The sequence below is a fragment of the Pogoniulus pusillus genome, chromosome 22 (genome assembly GCF_015220805.1).
Source record: "Pogoniulus pusillus isolate bPogPus1 chromosome 22, bPogPus1.pri, whole genome shotgun sequence".
In the NCBI taxonomy this organism is placed as follows: Eukaryota; Metazoa; Chordata; class Aves; order Piciformes; family Lybiidae; genus Pogoniulus; species Pogoniulus pusillus.
In genome coordinates this window covers 22,265,638-22,285,552 of record NC_087285.1, presented here as the reverse complement: position 1 = coordinate 22,285,552, position 19,915 = coordinate 22,265,638, and the positions used below count along the sequence as shown (strand labels likewise).

Below are 19,915 nucleotides of genomic sequence, written 5' to 3'. Positions count from 1 at the left end.
AATTTTGCTAAGTAGGCACCGAAAAGCTGTAAGCTTTTACAGGGATGCTTTTGGCACTGATTGAACAAAGCACCCAAGCAGATGCTTAACTTTGAGCATGTGCTTAAGCTGGGTGAAATTCAGCAGAGTTTCAGCAAAGCAGATGCTTGACAGGGCTGGACTCAACTGCTGTGAAGAAGCAACATCACAGCCATTGCTTTGCTCAGCTGTGCCCTCACTAATCAGCATCCGTGGCGGCTGCATGTATCTGGGGACAGCCTGTGGCACTGGAGGGCTGCAGCCCCTCTCCTGTGAAGACAGGATGAAAGAATTTGAGATGTTCAGCCTGGAGAAGAGAAGGCTCCAGGGAGACCTTAGAGCTGCATTTCACTATCTGAAAGGGACCTACAGGAAGGCTGGGGAGCGACTGTTCAGGCCGTGGTGCCAGGGTGAGGGGCAGCTGTTTGACCCTAGAACAGGGGAGATTTCGGTTGGACATCAGGAGGAAGTTTGGTGCAGTGTGGGTGAGGAGACACTGGAATGGTTGTCCAGGGATGTGGTTGAGGCCCCAGCCCTGGAAACATTCAAGATCAGACTTGATGTGGCTCTGGGCAGCCTGATCTAGTCGGAAGCATCCCTGCTGATCTCTGAGGGTCCCTTCCAATCCAGTGCCATCTGTCACTCTGTCCTGCAGCACCACAGCACCTCCCAGACGTCTTGGCTCAGGAGATGCAAGGTGCAGCATGTGCATTTCGGTGCGGGAGAAGACAGAAGACAGCCCCTCCCGAGGTGTGTCTGCAGAGGTGCAGGCAGCTGCAGCAGCAGGGGTGGCAGCCAGGCTGGGCAGGGCTGTGGGCTGGCCCCGGAGCACAAGACTCACCTCCAGCTATGTCCAAGGGTCCGTTCTTTTTGCGGAGCTCAATGACAGCTTCCACAAACTCCTTGCCGCCCTTCTTCTCCAGAGTGCTCCCTGGACAGAGAAGGGCGAGATTAGCGCTCTGCCGCCCGCCTGCCACGCAGACATGCGAGTCGTTGCCATTTCAGTCAGTACATCACTCTAGAGTTCTGCCCAAACATTGTTTTGGGGACTGCAAAGTAAGATCTAAACCTTCTGGGACTTGAGTTAGCTAGTCAGTAAAAACAACAACAACAACAACAGAAAGCAAAAACCAAAGAAGACAACCCTGGCAACCCAAAAACCTCACCTCGGTCTCCCTCGCTACCACTCAGACTCTGATTTTCATGCCAGAAGGTCTGAGGGGACGGCCCTGCCTCCTGCCTCAGCGTGAGCAGCTGTTAGTGGGAGATGCTCCAGGAGAACGTGCTTGCTCAGGAGTGGCTGAAGCTTCATCACTCCTTCCCCTAGGACTCATTTCCCCTCTCTCTTACAAATTGTTTTAAAGAGCCATTTGCCACAATAAGAATTTGAAACTCACCTGATCTTGGTCCCTGACCCCAACAGGTGGCACCAGGAATGAAACAGTCTCGTGAGTGCAGCGGGCTGCTTTACTTGGTAACTGCCCAGCTTGTTGAGCCACCTTTAACCAAGAGGAAGAGCCTCAGAAATCAGGAGAATCTCTAAGGAACATATTCCTCCAAAGAACTTCTCTAGCTACAGCTAAGGAGCTGGGCAAGGTCATTCTGGGAGGAGCAGAGCTGTGCGGCGTTGCAGGGCAACCAAAGGTGTGCTCTTGACAAAGGCAGTCCATCACGAAATGGTTTAGATCTTATTTTGCAGCTCTAGTTCCAAATAAGTACTACAAAACACAGCCCAAGAAAGCAGTTTCCTGACTGCGTAAAGCATCACCCCACAGAATCCTGCGCTGTGCACATCGCAAAGGTAGAGAAGTACAAAGCAGTGATTGCCCCAGGCTCTGGTTCGAGACGTGACTGTGAGAACTGATTGCCAACACCTCAGCAGCAGGATCTCTACAGATCTAGCCAGTCATCGGTGGCAGCCCTCGCTCCCCCGGGGGAGGGCAGGCGAGCTGCAGTTCTGATGGGAGTGCACATACTGTACGCTGCAGAGCGCCTCCTCCAGCAGCGGGGCTCAGCTCTGGGCACCGCCAGGTGCTCTGTTTTGGCACCATTGCTAATTTGCTTCCTTAGCGCAGATTAAAGGTTGGAAGCAGGAAGGCATTTGTTTGTTCGTGCAGGAGCTGCCTCTGGGACCCTGTTAATGCTTTTGGGGGACAATTCAAACTGCCTCTTTTGCCTTTTTGTCACCGCCAATTGCCAGTGCTCTGCCAGAGGCTGGGCTGCAGGGCCAGGCCGCGTTTGCTCTTTGCACTCAGTTCAGCTTTGGTGTGTAGATACTCTGGTCAAAGCTTAAACAACTCCTCATTGAGAGGAGTAATCCTGCCTCACCTGTCCCTGTGCCACAGAGTGGAAGGCTCCCCTCACACATCTCCTGGGGGGAGACACCCATGGCTTTAGTCGTGCTGCAGGGTGGCTCCGGACAGCAGGCTAGGAAAGGAGATCCACCCACACCTGAGGTGCATGAGTGGATCAACGACAGCAGGAGACATCGTGTCCTTTGCTGAACCAGCCACAGGCTGAAACCCAGGTCAGACCCTGAGGCAGCAGCAGGGACTTGCAAAATCCCTCTGAGAAGGATGGGGAGGGAAAGAAAGAGCCTTCCACTCTGGTTATATCCTCAGCACTCCTATTTCCATCAGTACATGCTGCAGTTATGCTCCTCTTGAGTCTGTGAACTCGGATCAGTCCTAAGCCCCATGACATTTGTAATCCTCAATTTCTCTTGTTTCAAGGGGAAACATAATTAAGCCTTGTGCAGAGCCTAGGAACAGCAAAGATCTATTAAGTAGGTCATTTCTTTGCCATTGCAAAGCTGTTGTACATTTAATGGAATTTAGCCCAGTTTGCTTTAATTCAATCCAGAAGGCTCAGCTTTCCCCTTCTATGGGGAATTAATTTATAATTAAAAGCAATGCACAACCCTGTCAGTTTATTTCACTGAGCTCTCTGCTTGCAGCTCTGCTACAAAGAAGAGCAAAGGTAGTGTTTGGGAACGAAGCAGCAAGGGCTGCTGCATTTGCCCATCAGTTCTGTTCCTCTGATTACTGCTGAGGCTTTATATTGAAATTGGAGTTCAGAACTGTGTTGTAAATGAGTTTCAGATGGGAAAGGACACTCTGGATTCAACCCTTTCCCACTACACTGCTAAGTTTCTGGATGGAAGTCTTGCTTCACGGCTTCAAGGTTAGCAGCTTACTTGCTCCCAGACGTAAATATGTGTCACTCCCATGAGAAGCAGACCATTATCTCATGCTTTCCAAGCAGGCATTGGTATCAGTGTTGAAAACAGTGTTAGCAGAAATTTAGGCTCTAAAACTCTCAGGAGAAGCCCCCAGGACATTGAAATTGTTAGGGAAAAATAAAAATTAAAAAAATTGAGATGGGTGAAAGTTAATCAGTGGAAGCTAAGCATTTGTGCACTTCTATTCTTCCTTACAGCAGTCAGAGGCAAGAGGAATCTATGCTAAGGAATGAGCAGTGCAGCTCTGAGAGAATTTTCTGTGTGGGGTAGCAAAGTCTTTCTTGGTCAAAGGGTAGCAGACCACCTGGTCAGCTAAGGGGTCTGACAGGCATCAGAAGCCTGCTTCTCAGGTACCAGGGTGCTGAGACACTTACTTAATGTCTCTGCATAACGTTTTGCCAGCCCAGTCACAGCTGGTCCTGCCCAACAGCCTGCAGAGAGCTACATCTGTCTGCGTTACTCCCAGTAGCCCCTTTAGCAGAAGCAGGCAGCGTGGGACAGGCTGGCTCTGCTGCAGGACACGTGTCCTGCACTGACACAGCCTGGAGTGCAGAGGAGGCATCACAGAGCAGTGATGGGGTTGGGAGGAGACACAGAACAAGGGCTGGGCTCAGGTGGCTTTTCTTAAAGCCTACCGGGCCACCACCTTTACCAGCAGCTGCTGCATTCAGCCCCGATTCTGACCTGCCTTTGCAAATTACCAGGCCAGGTCAGCTCAAGTGCTGCTCCCCTTCCACAACAGCCTTCCAAGCACCGTGTGCAGAGAGGATGTCACCGAGGGGGGTTACTCGAGGGACACTTCAGACACTGAATTAAGGTGTCTGTCATCTTTTCTGTCATGCCTTCTCTCACTGCTGCAGCTTGCATGGCCAGCTGCCTGGCACACAGCTAGTGGCACTGGCCTTGTGCTTGCGGGCACGAGGACCACCCAGCAGGGCTACCGAGGTCCTCAGTGCACCAGGGGATGTATCAACTAACCAAGCTCTTGAGAAGCACAGGTGGGCTGGAGCCAGCAGGGCAGCTGTGAGCACCTGGCGTGGGCAGCGTGTCCGGAACCGGTTAGAGGTGTGCCAGTGAAGTGCAGGCAGGCACTTCCCACCCAGCACACGCAGAGGGCGGCACATGGCCCTGCCTCCCGTGCCTGCACCCATCGCCTTCTCCTGCTCTGCCAATTTTAGCCGGCTCCTGAAGGGCCGATGTGGGGATCAGGACCAGAAATGCCTGCCGAGCTTGCAATGGTTGAGTTGGTTTTAGGATCAGTCAGGACTGCTGGAAGTGAGAAATGAATGCAAACCTGCGTAGCTACCCCAAGCTGTGGCTGCTGATTGACCATGCACACACATACAGACTGGGCAGCACTGAACTCGCCATTACCTACTTCACCACCGGTGTAGAAGTCAGAGTTTGTCGGGTGAACGACAGCATCACTGTCGATCGTGGCAATGTCAGCCTGTACAACTTGCAACTACAACAGGTAAACAGATGGAGATCAACCACGTTGGACAGAGACCCAGCACAGGCTCTACATTTACACATGTACCAACGTCCAGCTTGTCCTACCTTTCCATCTCCAAACCTTGCGCCAAAGGAGTAGGCTGAGTTGTGTGTGCAGGTGTGTGTAAAGAGAGGGGAGGAGGGAGCAGCGGGAGGCATATCGAGCATGACATGATCAAATAAAGGTTAACATGACAAGGCAGAGCAATCACATCAGGTCATTTCCAGTTTTACAAAGCAGCTACTACCCCCTGGCACTGGGCAGAAACCTACAGCCAGTTCCCCGCAGAGCATGGCACTACAGGACGGAATCTGCTTAACAACCACAGAAACTGAGGACTGCCAAGCCGCACAAAATAAAGAGTTTCTCCATCTGGCCAGCACCCACAGGCTGCCGGGCACGGATTGGCCCGGGCACGGCACTCACCACTGCCCCACTCCAGCGGCAGGCTCCTGCAGCAGGAGGCAGCCATGCGCTTGGAGGCAGGGCTGTGCCCGGCTTGCTTTAGAAAGCTTCACGTCATTGATGTTCCAAGGGCAGGGCTGAGGCTCCCGATCTGGTGTACTTGCAAATAGAGATTTCTGAGAAAGGCTGCTTTAAAAATTAGCCTTCTGATGTCTTGTTGCTGTTAAATGACTTGTGGACATTGCCACAGGAAATGCAGTCCCAGAGCATTATGGGCTGTGTTCCATTAAGGAAGTTTCAAAAGGCAGCAGCAGGTGTAATCAAATGAGAAGGAGACGCAGGACACGGTGCAAGAAAGCCAATTTTTCCTCTCAGATTTCTGTGGAAGGAGGAGGTTTCTTCCAGCCTGAAACAGAAGCTTTAAAAGCTGCTCCCCACCTCTGGGGGCTATCAACAAGCTCAGTGCTGGTACAAGACCAGGTTTTTTTTTCAGCTGAATATGCAAGTGACAGGCAGTAATTGAAGAGTAATGGAAACAAATTATTTGACTGAATTAAACATGAAATCAAGGCAGGAAAGGTTTGGAGATAGCTAATTAATTAATTACTCCTCTTGAAAAGCTTGGTGCCTCCTCCGAGTGTCAGGAAAAATGAACAAGCTAAACGAGGCTGCAGTTAGAATGGAGAAACTGCTTATTTTGGAGACAACCTGACAAAAAAGTATTGTAGTCCTCAAAGTAGCCACATAAGAACCCCCCCAGAGTAGCTAACAGTCACAGATGAGCATTATGGAAAAGAATTTAAACCGCTGCTTGTGGGTGGAATCGAGCGGAAGGCCAGCAGTGGCTGCGAGGGGCCAGATTTGGTGGGCAAAACCCACACCAGTCTTTGCAGTCAAGTTCTCCAATGAAACAGAACCTGCCAGGTTTCAATTTCTGCTGTTCCTGAAGGTCTGAGGCCCTAGAGAGTAAATTCTGGGTTCCATAATTCCCATGTGACCGTTAGTTGTGTCAACCCGTGCCCCATTTACCTAGGTCATCTTTAAGGTCAATGTCAGCATTGGTGGGATTGATAATGGCCTCCACCTCGAAGCCGGCTAAATTACTGATTTCACTGTGAATAAGGTTCAGCTGAAAAGAAAAGCATGAGGTGGGAAATAACAGGACAGCTGGGAAATCACAGAGAAGCTGCAGAAAGTGAGCTTTGCAACACAGATGGAGATAGCATCACTGCAAACAAATATGCAAAACAAAAGGCAGGTTGTAAGGGTTACTGTCCAATGAGGAGTTCAAACTCAAGACTCAAACACTTCACACTGGGGCACCTGCCTGGACCTGCCAACAGCTCTGCTCTGCCTTTATGCTCTTGGGGATCCTTAGCTGGGCATTAGCAGAGGGTGTTTGCTTCTCCTCACAGCACAAACGAAGGGCAACCTCACCATTTCCTAAGCCCCCATTACAGGAAGCTTTCAGCACTGAAGCTGGACGAAAGCTGCTGCTGCTCCCTCTTTCAGCCAGCAAACAGTGAGCATAACCTAGGGGAAGCACAGACCTGGCTCCAGTGGCTCCTCCATCCTGAGGCTGGGATGTGTTTCTTCTCCAGTGGGCCCCACATGCTGCGTGGCAAGCACTGAAGCTTGGTTTGCACAGCTCTGCTGCCTCTCTGAGTGGCTGCTGACATACTGCAAACACGCAGGCACTGTGTGCTTGTTGCTTCTAGCCCTTCCTTATTTGCTTTAATCCCTTTTGTCATCTATGGAAGCAGAGATTTTCAGCCCCACTTGTTAGTTGCCCTCATTAACACCTCAAGCAGACCTCTCAATTTCTGTCTGAGCAGTGACATCAGGAGGAGTTCTCATCGTGGGGAACAGTGGGAGCTGGCACAGATCTCTGGAGATTGGCCTCTCATCTGCACGACGTGATCTTAGAAGAACACAAAGAACTAGAGACATGTGAGAAGGTGCAGATCCCAATTTCCACAGCACATTTTGAGCAAGACTTGCAATTCATTACATAAATCAACAAGTCACAAACTGATCCTGCCGTGCCAGGCTAGTGAGGATGCTCTTTTGGGAGTGCTCAGAGGTGCAAAGTGATAGCAGCACTTGCTTCCTACAGCCGGCTGGGTGTCTCCTCACAACAGGTGACTCACAGCAACAGCTCCATCATTTGGGGCAGCTGGATGCTAAGGCCAAACCTGGCACAAGTCAAACTGGCAGCAGGCTGACAGGTATGGCAGGAAGCTGGGTAGCCAGAGAGTTGGGGCACCCCTTTGTGGGGAGTCACATTTCCTGTGCATCAAGTTTATTACTGCTAAAACTTTAATCACTTCACAGTGCAAAACTCTTTAGCAGGCCCTCTGGGGCTGTGCATTACCTGCACAATAAACAATGCTTCCGTCCAGAGCACGCATTGCCAAGGATGGCTTCAGCAGCTGCTCAGGCACGATGGAGAGCAGCTAGAAAAGAGGAGCTTCCCCTTCCTTCCTGCAAGTCCTGAAGGCAGCTGCAGTTAAGCCAGGCTTCCCTTCTAGTCCAAAGCCTGCTGGTTTCAGCCTACGGAGCCTGACATGTGTGGCAATTTATCTTATCAAGAACTGCACTCTGCCTCTTGGCTTGCAACCCACAGCCTGTAAACTCAGCTCTTCATGTGCTCTGCTTGTCCCAGTGCACCAGCAGAGCCCATGGGCCAATTCGTGGAACCAGGAGAGGTGAGTGAGACACTTAAGGAGGACAACGCCCAGGTACTTGAATGCTTTCTGACAAATGATTTCCACCTCACTGAGGCGAGAACACGAAGTGACCTTCTTTCTCCTTGGAAGAGCCTGTGATTTGCATGTGTTGTTGGGTGAGCTGTGCTCCCCAGAACAGGCTGCTTCTGGGAATTTGCAGTAAAATCTAAGCTGGCTTTCCAAACAGCTCAGGATCTTCTCCTACTTCTCACATGGGCAGTTATTCAGGCTTGAGTTTGAGTCTTGAGTTTGACTACAAGCAACTGCTGTTTAAAAACCAAACCAACCAACCAAAAGTCAACTCAAATCAAAATGCTCAAAAGAACTTCATGAATTTTGAAATAAACCAACAACAGAACACATGCACACACCAACAGACTGTGCTGTGGAGACGGGAGGATGGTTCCTAAGCAGATCTTGTTCAGGTTATTGGTGACTCTGATCCCTCATTCTGCAGGGTTTTGCCCCACATCTCTCAGCTGCAGAGCTGTTTGTTTTCGAGCAGCTGAAAGCAGAAGCCAGGAGCTGTGGCTTCCAGGCCTCCACCTGAACATTGTCCTCCCTGCCTAAGAGATGAGCTCATTTCTCCTGCCCTCAAAACGCTGTTTAAGAAGTGAGGCTCTGCTGACTGGAACAGGATCTTCCTTCAAAGCGGCAAACAGCTTCTGCCTCCAGATTCTCTTGCACAACATCCCCAGGTCCAAGGAGCTGAACTGCAGCACTACTCCCCAGAACTGATACTGTTCATTGCATTTAGAAGAGGCACATGGTACTAATTTCAGCAGGCTCTAGGAAAGGTGCTTTTTTCCTGCCGAGCCTGAGGTTTGAACTTAGACACAGATTTTAAGAATCAACATCATCTTTTTAAACAGCAATTGCCTGTAGGAATGGCTAAGGGCAGCACTGCACTGATGCTGGCACCAGAGTTTGATAGAGAACTGATATGTTCAATTTGCAAACTTCCAAACCAAAGAGCAGTTATTTGAGCCTCCCATGTGCCACTTAACTAACAACCAGCACCATCAAGGAGGTGACAGTCTGCAGGCAGCAGCAGCCAGCCTGGCACACCTTGCAACCTCCTGGCCTGACAAAACACACCTCGGAGTTAGGAGGGAGGAAACGTTCAGCTCCCACCGATCCCAGGAGTTCAAAGTTTTATCATTGTCTTCTCTATCACAAGAAAATGCAAATTATTTTGATAGCTTAGAAGAGAATTTCTGGAGAATGGTTTGAAAACACATCTAGGAATCAGCCAGTGCCAGGTTTTCTGGGTTCTTTTTGTGTTAAGTAACTACAGTGCAAAGGGTTTTGGCATTCTGTGCTTTCCACATTTTCACTCCTAAAAGAATTTAGGCTGGTCTGAATGTGCTATTGGGGGTAAAATGGTAACAGAGGCATTAAGACAGCACCAGCTCAAACAGGGGAAGGCTCTTGGTGAGCTCACACATAGTATGAGCTAGAAAGTGCTCCTCTTTGTTAGACACAGCTCCCTTTTCCAGCTAACCATTCGTGGCCTCTGAAGAGGGTTTCTCAGAGGGAATCAAACAAACTCTAACCTGTGCTGGCCACATCGCAGCAGCACCTGTGCATTTTCTAACCCTCAGAGAAGAATCTGCTTCCTTTGGAGTGTCCCCCCACAGCAGACAAGTGGGGTTTCATTCTTTTAATTCTGTGCACTGTTCCAAGTACAGGCCAGCTGTGGGCCTCTCATGTGCAGGGCTGGCTGACCGTGAAGCAGGATGGGGACGGACATATTGTGCAAGGAATCTTTGGAGGGGGCTGCATGCCAAGTGAATGAGAAAGCCAGCCAGGCCACTTCCCAGCACAGGCTACTCACTGGAAAGCTCTACAGCAGTCACTGCCTTTGCCCATCACAGCTTAAGGCAGGCTTGGAGCTCATGATTCTCTGCCACTGAGCCCAACAGCAAAGCCTCACTGGTTTGCTGGGTCAATCTTGCTGGAATAGTGCTAGGTCATAGCACAGGTCTCCTATAGCAACTGAAAGGAGTTCAGAAGCAGGTCCCACTGCCTGAACTGCCTTGCTTCCTTGAAATAGGAATGTAGGTTATACAGTTGGAGCTCTCACGTGTTACAAAATATGTTGAAGGCCACTCCCTTAGCAGCAGGCAAACAACAAACCCCGACCCGAGCAGCAATCCAGCTCCAGCTCTGCAATGGAACGTGGGGAACCAGGGATCTGGCAAAAAAGCTAACATGGCTCTCATGCATGTTAAACTTAGCAAACAAACTCTGCCAGGCTCAATGGAGAACAACCTCAGCAGGAAGGGAAAATGACTCAGAGGAGATACATTCCACAATGGACAATGGCTCATCTTTTGTGACTTACAGCACAATGATCTGGGTACTGAATGACACAAGAAAGATGCAGTTTCACTTCACAAAATTTTGTGTCAGGAGCTAAAGGCAGGTTCCAAGCCAGGACCAAATTCATGGAGCCAATTGTCTCTTTAAGTGCACCCTCTCTTGAAGCAGATCTGTGTATTATTAAACCACCCCATGTCTCAGAGCATATTCACAGGGGGAAAATGGGATTGCTGACTTCTGGCTTTGATAAAAGCATCTTTCATTATGACACAGCATTAACTTGTGTAAATAGGAGCAGAACAGAAACCCAGCAAAGGTCTGGAACAGGTTTTGATAAAAGCCTGGGAGTCCTTTCCATCAGCACATCAAGTGGGCTGCTCCTTGGAAAAGACATTTTATTCTTGGAACCATCTCCTCTTTGGCAGCTTAGCTGCAACCATCCTGGTGTTCAGGAGTAAGGAGCCAGCTCAGGAGCACACAGCCTCCCCTTCTGGGTGAGTGTCTCATTGTGCAGCCACAGGAAGAGTCAGGCCTGCATTTTTAAGTTGTTTCAGAGGCTTTTGCTCACAAAGTAGCACCATACACCTCCTTGAGTGCTCAGAGGGGAAATGGCCTTCATACATAGGTGTGTCAGGGGCAGATGGGGGTGGTGGGAAAGGGGTTCCCTAAGCAGCACTGAAAACCAGGTACTGAGTTTCAAAAATGCAGGAGCATACCTTCTGGCCAAGGAACAGGCTCTTGGTGGACAGCACTGTGAAGCCATCTGCAGGAGTCCCCTCTGTTGTGCTGTCAGCACTGGCTGATTTGCTCACTTCTCCCTGCTTCTTCTTCCAGAAATGCAGTGAATTAGTTAACTCAAGGCTGAGAGAAAAGCTTTTTCATAACACTAAGATACATAACATGCCATAAATGCTCACCAGGCTATAAAATGCCAGCACAGCCACTGGCATTTGGAGTTTGTCCTTCAGTCCAGCTAAAGGGACTGACCACAGCTGAAGCCAGAAGTGCCTCGGTGCCTGCACCTCTCCAGAAGCCTTCTCTTGCCCTTGCTCTTCAGCTTTGCATGGAACATGCAAACGGCCTCAGACTTTTAGCAGCTTCCTAACAGCTTGTGTGGAGCAAGATAAGGCACCAATTTGTGTGTGGGGGCAGGCATTCATTCCCAGATAAAAACAGACTTGGCAGAGTGCAAACCTCCTCTCTCAGGGAAGGGAGGTGCTGCCAGATTTCACAAACTTCTTACAAAGACTGCTTTGAAATCTGCCTGTCCTTAGAGCTGCTGCCAGAGGAACTTTGCTTTCCACCTGCTGAGCAGTAGGAAACAGGCTGAGCAGTTTTCTCTGTCTCATTTAACATCATCACCTTCCTTATCTGCAGTGAAAGCGTAGGGGGAGAAGGAGATGCCCTCAGCCAGCACTTGTACTGAATTAAAATGGCAGCTTTCAGGACTGAATTGATTTACTGAATGAAAACAAGAACCCAGAACGTTTTGAACAGGATGTCTGATGAAGGCAGTGAACGACTGCTGTGGTTCTAAACCCAACTAGTGACAAAGCAAGTTTGTATTTTCAATAAACCTGTGCTTTCAGACAAGTATCTGGTGCCTCAGCAACATCACTGCTGAAGCACACCTGGACCACTGACCAAGCCACTGCTCTGCTCTTGGCCCCTTCCAAGCACAAAAACTACATCTGTGGCTGAGCAAGCCGAAGGCTGTTGATGCAGGGAGTGCCTGTGTGCTTCCAGAAGCTGTAACCATGATTTGCTTTGCACAAATGTTTTGAAAATTAGATTTTCATGGGTCCCATTTCAATTCCCCAGGAGTTTTCTGTTAGCTAAATACCAACAGAGTAAGCAGACAATGCAGTTTATTGTGTGGAAGAAAAACAGAACCCCACAACAGACTTCCTGCTTTTGTAATCAAGTAGGGGGAAAAAAACTGCCAGATTTAGGGACATTCTTAGTGCCTGGTTACTACAAGCACTGCACTTGAAGTGGCAGCTATGAGGTGTTCTGGGGAAAAACACAGAAGTCAACAGCTTGAGAAACAAAAACGTGAAACCATCAGAGGAGTGACCAAGCAGGCAGAAGCAGGCACACAGGGGGGACACAGCAGGTTTGCCTAACCCAGAAGGTGACTTTTTGAGGTGCACTGTCCACCTCCTGTGACGCTTCTGTACTTCTCTTTTTACTTTCACAACCTATTGCTTGACAGTTTTGTTTTGCTGCAGGAAGCCAACAAAGCAACCCCTACAAAACCACCACCCAAAATATCCTTGGTCACACAAACTCCCTAGATTTCCTATTCCCTCAAACTGAAACTGAATAGAAAGGGTTGCATGAAAGCTCAGCTCAGCTTCACACAGGATGTTACTCTTAGCTTCCTGGCATGAGAGAAATCACATTTTGGTTCTCCTCTTCCCCTTACCTCCACGCTTCATTTTGAGTCAGTTTAATCAATCATTAGGAATCAATCCCCTCAAGTCTAAAGATGGAAGTCACATCTAAAGCAGAACAAGAGAGGAGATTTGGGGGTCTTTAGCTCAGCCAAACAATTTCTGTGTGACCACAATGCAGTTTGTCTCATGCTGCAGGAGACTCAGCTACCTGACCCAGCAGAACTGCATGCTGCTTCAGAAGCAGTGTTTCACTCTCCATGGAGTTCATCAACTAAGAGGAATCTAATAGTAAGCTAGAACAAAATCAAACTCATTTGCAAACCATCCCAACAAATAACAGAAAAGTACAGCCCTAGACAGCAGGATCCTGACATGCTGAGGGCATTATTTCAATGCAATTACTTGGACTGGTTTCCTTCTGGACTTAAAACTGCCAAATGCTGCTTTAGTGTGAGTCAACTTGTGACAAACACACCCAGATTCCCTGCTTCTTGCAGGCATACAGCAACACTTGAGCAGAGCCCAAGCAAGGTACCAGTAAGACACAACTGATAAAGCCTCCAAACACTCTCATCTTCCTTCTTGTGCTGCCTCCAGGTTGTGCCCACCAAACAACTGTTTTGTACAGAGGATTTTCAGCTTGGCAGTGCCTTGCCACTTCTGAGGCTTCCAGCCACGCTGGGGAGAGGGCAGCACTCCTACAGCACTTGTTTACAGTTCTGCTGGAGCCACGATAGCTCCCACACCCAGAACATCGCCCACAGCTACTCCACATGAGCTGTGCAACATCTTCATCAATGCCATTGATGGGGGCACAGAGTCTGCTCAGCAAACTTTTGCTGATGACACCAAGCTGGAAGGCTTGGCTGAGACAGCTGCAGGCTGTGCTGCCATCCAGAGAGACCTGGACAGACTGAGAGCTGGGCACAGTGGAACCAGATGAGGTTCAACAAGGACATGTGCAGAGTCCTGCAACTGGGAGGAATAATAAACTGCAGCAGTTTGGGCTGGAGAGCAGCCCTGTGGAGAGGGGCCTGGGGGTTGCTGGTGGCTAAAAAGTTACCCATGGCACAGCAATGTGCCCTTGTGGCCAAGAAGGCCAATGGGATCCTGGGGTGTATTAGGAGTGTGCCCAGCAGATCAAGGGAGGTTCTCCTTCCCCTCTACTCTGCCCTTCTGAGACCTCATCTTGAATACTGTGTTCAGTTTTGGGCTCCCCAGTTTAAGAGGGACAGGGATCTGCTGGACAGGGTCCAGCAGCGGAGGGCTATGAGGACAATTAGGGGACTGGAGGGCATGGCTGATGAGGAGAGGCTGAGGGACCTGGGGCTGCTTAGTCTGGAGAAGAGAAGACTCACAGGGGATTTGATAAATGTTTATAAGTATCTGAGGGCTGCCAGGAGTGGGGGAACAGGCTCTGCTCACTGCTCCCTGGGACAGGACAAGGAGCAATAGGTGAAAGTTGCAGCAAAAGAGGTTCTGCCTCAACACAAGGGGGAACTTCTTGACTGTGAGGGTCCCAGAGCACTGGCACAGGCTGCACAGAGAGGTTGTGGGGTCTCCTTCTCTGGAGACTTTCAAGGCCTGTCTGGATGTGTTTCTCTGTGACCTGTGTTAGATAGGATTGTCTTGGTCTGGCAGGGGGGTTGGACTGGATGCTCTCCTTGGGTCCCTTCCAACCCCTGATATCCTGTGATGAGCTGGCTTGGGTTTGAAACAAGCAGAGGACTCTACCTTGGATTTCCTTGCCCCTTTCTTCCCTCCTGTTTTCTTTGTTACAGTTTTTTTCTGTGATGGAGACTTTGCCTTCTTTGCTGGAGGTGGAGTGATGATGGCTTCCAGTTTTCCTTTTGATCCCCTCTTCTTTGCCAAGAGCTCTGGATGGATGTTGGGTAGCACTCCGCCACTGGCTATGGTGACCCCTTTCAACAACTGGTGGGAAAAGAACACAAGCTGCAGGTGGCAAACTCCAACAGGAACTCCCCAATAAACGGAAGGCTGCAAACTCTGGCTAGTGCCTCGAGTTTTAACTGGTTCTTGTGTGTCTCTCAAGATACTGCCCCTGAGGAGGGATGCCAGAGGTCTGAAAAGAAGCTGATCAGGCACCAGATTCTAAAGGGAAAATGTATTCTGCCTGCACAAATGCTTCTCACTGGCAGCATCTCTTGGGCTCATATGAGCCCCACTTCTGTGCAGTCATGGAATGAAGACTGTCATCCAGCTACCAGAAAAGGAGGCCAGCCCCAGCCACAAGGGCTTTGCAGAGCAGCCTGTGGAGAGACACAGGACACCAAAGAAACTTCCACAAACCCCCCTCCTTTGTGTGGAGAAGAAAAGCAGATCACGATTCAAAAGCATGCAGTTCACTCAAGCCTTTGAAAGCAGAGGTGAAATCTCTCATGTTCTGCACTAGAAGCCACTTCACCCCAATTTTTATACATCTCACTGGGTCTAGTACACTATTTGGAAGAATACAAATGGTGACATCAAAGTCTCTCAGGTGCTTCCACCTCCTGATTTGTGCTTACTGCTGCCCAGGCACAGCTGAGTGAGGCTCCGAGCTTACAAAGGGATGATGAATGGAAAGAATGATCACATTTCACACAAGGCCAAGAGGAGCTTGGTTTGGGGATACATTTTTCCCCCTGCCCCATCCTGATACACAGGCTGGGAAAAAAGTTTCTTTTCAGACATGTTTTTACAGCACCTCACACAAAGGTGCATTAATCCCAGCCAGTGCCTCTGGCTGACACCACAGCATGAACAGCAATGGCCAACTTCTGAGCCAAGTTAAAGGCATCTTGAAATCTGCAAAGGACACAGAGTTGCAGAGTTCCAGAGCTCTTCATTCTGTGGTCACACAGACAGACTTCAGTGGAAACAGGATAGGTCCCACTGAGTCCTTCAGCTATGTAAAGGGGAAAACAAATCCAAAGGGAGCAAAGCATCTACAAGATTGTCTCCACGCCTCTGTAGAGTTCTGGCAACATCCCTCTCTAACAGAGGAGACTGTGACAGTGTGAGCAAATGTCACCTTGCTTCTCCACTGCATTTTTACACATTTTAAGAGTCCTGAAAGATAAAATTGAGCTGAGTGCCGTAGTGAGTTACAAAGGCAGCATGCTCGTGAGGGAATGAGCTGTTTCCTGGTGGGCTACTCAATAAGCTGAGCTCTTGAGTTACAGTTCAGCTGTATGGAAAGACAATTTTAAAAGCCCTGAAGGAAATCCTGGCCCTCACACAGCCGAGGTTTTTCTTACCTGATTTAATTCTTCGTCATTTGCTACAGCCAACAGGATGTGCCTAGGAGTGACTCGACCCTTCTTGTTGTCCCTTGCTGCATTTCCAGCCAATTCCAGAATTTCCGCTGAAAGAAAAGGTCAAAAAGCCTTTTAATTACCCTGGGCTCATTAAGAGAGATCAGTGTGTTACCGAGGGGAGCTGAACGAGATCCTGCAGCTCCTAACTGCTGGAGAATGCCCTCCACAGACACCGAGCTCTAAGACGAGAGTTTCCTTGTTGTGTGTTTAACAGTGTGTGCCGAGCGCACACTCCGAGCGCTGTGGCTAAACTGAGTTTGTTTTCAATCCCTTCTAAGCAGTTCCCTTAGACTCTTGACTTCTCAGGCTGCTGCGTGCTCACCCCAGCAGATCCCTCTCCTATCAGGTGACAGAGTATCAGATGGACAAACCGGATAGGGATTTTATCCCCTCAAACCTGGCATAGCTGTGAGCTCTGGCTCACATCACTTCCACTTTTTGATGACTGGAGCAGACACTGCTCTCTGTTTCTCATTTTTCCCCCCGTGGAAGCATGTCGGTACCCAGCCAAGCCAGGACACTAAAAATACCAACTGCTGCTATGCTGGCTTCAGGATTTCCCCTTCCCCCCCACACTTCTATTTGAAAAGAAGTTTCTGCCCAAAAAAAACCAACCGATGAATCATGTTTGTTTACTCCTAGTGAATGATCTCCTTCGAAGAAGTTTCCAGTCCTGACAAAACACATTTAACAGCCACTCTCCCATTGGCTTTGACTGGGATCAGGAAAGATGAACTCGCTCCCCTGCAAGGCTCAGTCAAGAGAAAGGCCAAGGCACTACCTGCTAACTGCTACCTCCTCGACCCAACAAGCCTCAGGCAAAGAATGCAATTAATTACAAGAAAGCCTGGGGGCTAATTAAAAGGTGCCACAATGTGCTTCTCTGCCTTGGCACTTCAGTGCTGCTGCTGTCTGCATCAGACAGAACCTTTCATCTCCCTCTGCACAGGCTGCCTTTCACTGTGGCTGTTGGTCTGCTTCCTTCTGCAAACCTGCTAACATCTGGAGAAAGGCAAACTGCAAAGCCTTTTTTTCCATCTAGTGAGCACTAATCTATTGAAACGTAACAGTAGAGCAGGGCATGAGACTGACTTCACATTTAACAGCTGATGGCCTCATGAAAGCTCCCCCCATAAGCTTGCTTTAGAGGCAAACAGAGCTGAATTAAGACACGAATCTAGAAAGGAAAAAGACCAAAATCAAAGCCCACATGACCACATACCTTTACCATAACACATTGTAAATCTTGAGTAATACTACATGGCACAGCCTGTGGCTTTTCCTCAGGCTGAATGTCCAGGATTCTCCAATCCTTTTTCATCCCAAGTCCCAGAGCGAGCTCGTGGGACACTTACTGGAAAAGCTCCAGCTGCCTCTGGATGTCCTACAGGGAAACTTCAGAGAGGATTTTGCTGGCCTTTCACTAGTTCTGCCTTCTGCAAAGTGCACAATTAACTTCATCATAAGGCAAGACAGGATATTGAGTCTAAGCCCCCAGAAGTACCTCAGCGTTTCGTGCTGACAACAATGGCTGTGACTTCCTTTTCAAGGAGGACTAGCAGGGTAAGGCCAACCTGCCTGTGCTCTCCACACCTGCAGTGAACTCCTGCAAGCTGGCACAATGCTCTGCACGTACCTGAAGGCCCTCAGCTCAGCCATGAGCTCCAGCTCAACAGCTCTGCTGTGGCAACAGGCCGCACCTATCACCTCCCAAGGGACAAGCTGTGCTCTTGCTCACACCCTGCATGCCTCACTGACCTCAGAGGATTCTGTGTGGCTGTACCAACGCCACCATCTTCCCTTCTCCTGGTCAGGAGTTGTTTCATTTGTATCTCACATTTTATTACTGGCTGAAGAGCATGGCAAAGGTTAGCTGCCAACAGCAGATTCCTTTTGGGTTTGCCTCTGCTGCCCCCACCTCTGCTCCCTTAACTGCATGGGGTGGTGCTGAACAGCCAGGCCGTGTTACTCTCTGCAGCCCATCGGCCCAACTGTGCAGACAGCTCGCTCTGTAACTGAAGGCTCTCAGAAAGTGTGATGCCTGTAAAGCACACAGGAATGTTTTATTTGTTCCTCATAAAACTGAAATGTCTGCCCTGTACAGTGGAGAACTGTTCTTGCAAGTGCTAAGCCCTCTTCCTTGGACAGGAAACTCATTTTGAAATTACAGTTCTCTAATGGTCCTTTAGGGAAGCTGAGGCACCCCCCTTCCCCTGCAGGAACAGGACGCTTTGCACTGCCAGGGGGGACCACAGAACAGCGGCCTGGGGAGAGGGAGGGAGGGAAAGGAGAGGAGAAGGGCACGGAAGGTGGAATTTTTCTCCTGGCCTTCTCCTCAGGTCTCCAATAATAACCAAACACACAGAGACCACAGCAAAACATAGCTGTGAACAGCCTGGTCAAGGGAGGATTCTCCCCTGGTTAAAAACAGGAGATGAGGAGGGATTGGAGCTGAAGCCAAGACAGGTGACAGCTTTTGGCCTGAGCACTGACAAACCTAATCCAGACTCAACAGAACAGAGCCCTTACAAATGCCAGAAATGAGGACTTTTCTGCATCTGGACTACTTGCCTGGATGTTGCTTGCAATCAGCTTTGCTCTGACAGTTGGTTTATGCAACTTTAATTCTAAAAATGTAAATGGTGTTTCCTCCAGGTTTGAAAGCAGCTTCAAATTAGATGAAAATCCTGCTCACTCCCTAAGGGAGCTGACCCAGACCTCCAGAATAATCACTCTGGATTTAGGTGTGGAGCTGGAAACGGCAGGGGGTGGGAAAAGGCATTTAAAATTGAGACTGGATCTGAATTCTTAGGTCAGACCCACTTTTGGGAGTGCCATTCTACCTGGTTCAAAGGTCTGAGCCACTGAAGAATTCTGTTTCATTAAACTTCCAACGGGGGTGGGGGTGGTGTGGAAAGAACCAGACACACAAAAATCAACTCCTGCAGCCGAACCGGGTCAAGAGAGAAAGATTTGTTTGTAAGTGTTGAGGCAAAAGAAAGTCCTAAAAACTTCCATGACATCAGGAGTCACTCAGCCTGTGTTTACCCAGCCAGAAGACCAAAACAAGCCCATTTCAGCAAAATGAGGCCTCACAGAAAGGATGGAAGTTGCATAATGTCTATTCCTTTCAGATATTTACTCAAGGCATTTCCCCTCTAGAGAATAATTACACCAGCACCATTCAGGCAAAAGGCAACTATGAGACATGCTTTGCACAACTGCTGAACACCAACATCTCTGGGGGGGGGTTAAATAAGGAAAATATAGAAGTTATTCAACATTATGAGCTGTTGAGGTGTCCTGTTTCGGTTATTGCATATTGAAATCTTAGCTTAATACCAAGAGATACTCTTTATTTGCCCAAAAAGCTTTTGCTGTGCTTTTAAATCACTTCAAACAAAAAAATCCCCATGCATATAATTAGGAAAAGAAAAATGAAGTAGGAAAACCACACCAGCATGTGCCATGTTCATGTACAGCCAGCCATATGTAGCAGGAAAAGGGATGGATGCCTTAGGAGTCTGACTGTAGCACGAACACCAATTTCACTTCAAAGACAGAGCTGTGGTCATCTTTTTTTTCTTCTTTTCAGTCATCTTTAAAGTCAATGGTTCAGGTAAGAAAGGAACTTCTTCAAACCATAAGATGGTTTGAGTTGGAAGAGACCTTGAAGGTTCCAGCAGTTATTTCTATTAAAAGTCAGCCTAGAAGTGGTTCTCATTCACAGCAAATGGAAAGCTCCTCTGTAGCATTCAGCAGTGGGCAGATGGGGAGTGAAAACTGGCCTGAGCCTGTTCCAAGCACTCCAACAGTGGTGGTTTGCTGTCTGCTGAGGTTTTGAAAAGTTCAGTTAACCACTTTTAAAGGGGAAAAGAAAATAGGTTGCATATTTTTGTGCTGAAGGCCCAGGTAAGACCACAGGAAAAGCTGCTCTCAAGGCATTTCCTATCAAACACAACCACCAAGTGTCAGAGGTCTCC

General features: G+C 48.9%; 1 protein-coding gene across 5 annotated transcripts in view; it reads right to left on the bottom strand.

Annotated features, from left to right (window-relative positions):
* The window catches only part of LOC135185431 (core histone macro-H2A.1), a 43,941-nt gene that overhangs the window by 7,271 nt on the left and 16,755 nt on the right, over nucleotides 1-19,915 (bottom strand). For 2 of the 5 annotated variants that reach the window (XM_064162186.1, XM_064162187.1), the window contains exons 3-7: nucleotides 15,873-15,979; nucleotides 14,347-14,544; nucleotides 10,930-11,040; nucleotides 6,189-6,288; nucleotides 860-949 (exon numbers count right to left, since the gene is read on the bottom strand). In XM_064162186.1, the coding sequence (XP_064018256.1) occupies nucleotides 860-949; nucleotides 6,189-6,288; nucleotides 10,930-11,040; nucleotides 14,347-14,544; nucleotides 15,873-15,979 (606 nt within the window). Of the gene's footprint in view, nucleotides 1-859; nucleotides 950-4,633; nucleotides 4,725-6,188; nucleotides 6,289-10,929; nucleotides 11,041-14,346; nucleotides 14,545-15,872; nucleotides 15,980-19,915 lie in introns of all 5 variants that reach the window. The other 3 variants (XM_064162188.1, XM_064162189.1, XM_064162190.1) reach the window with 3 other exon arrangements.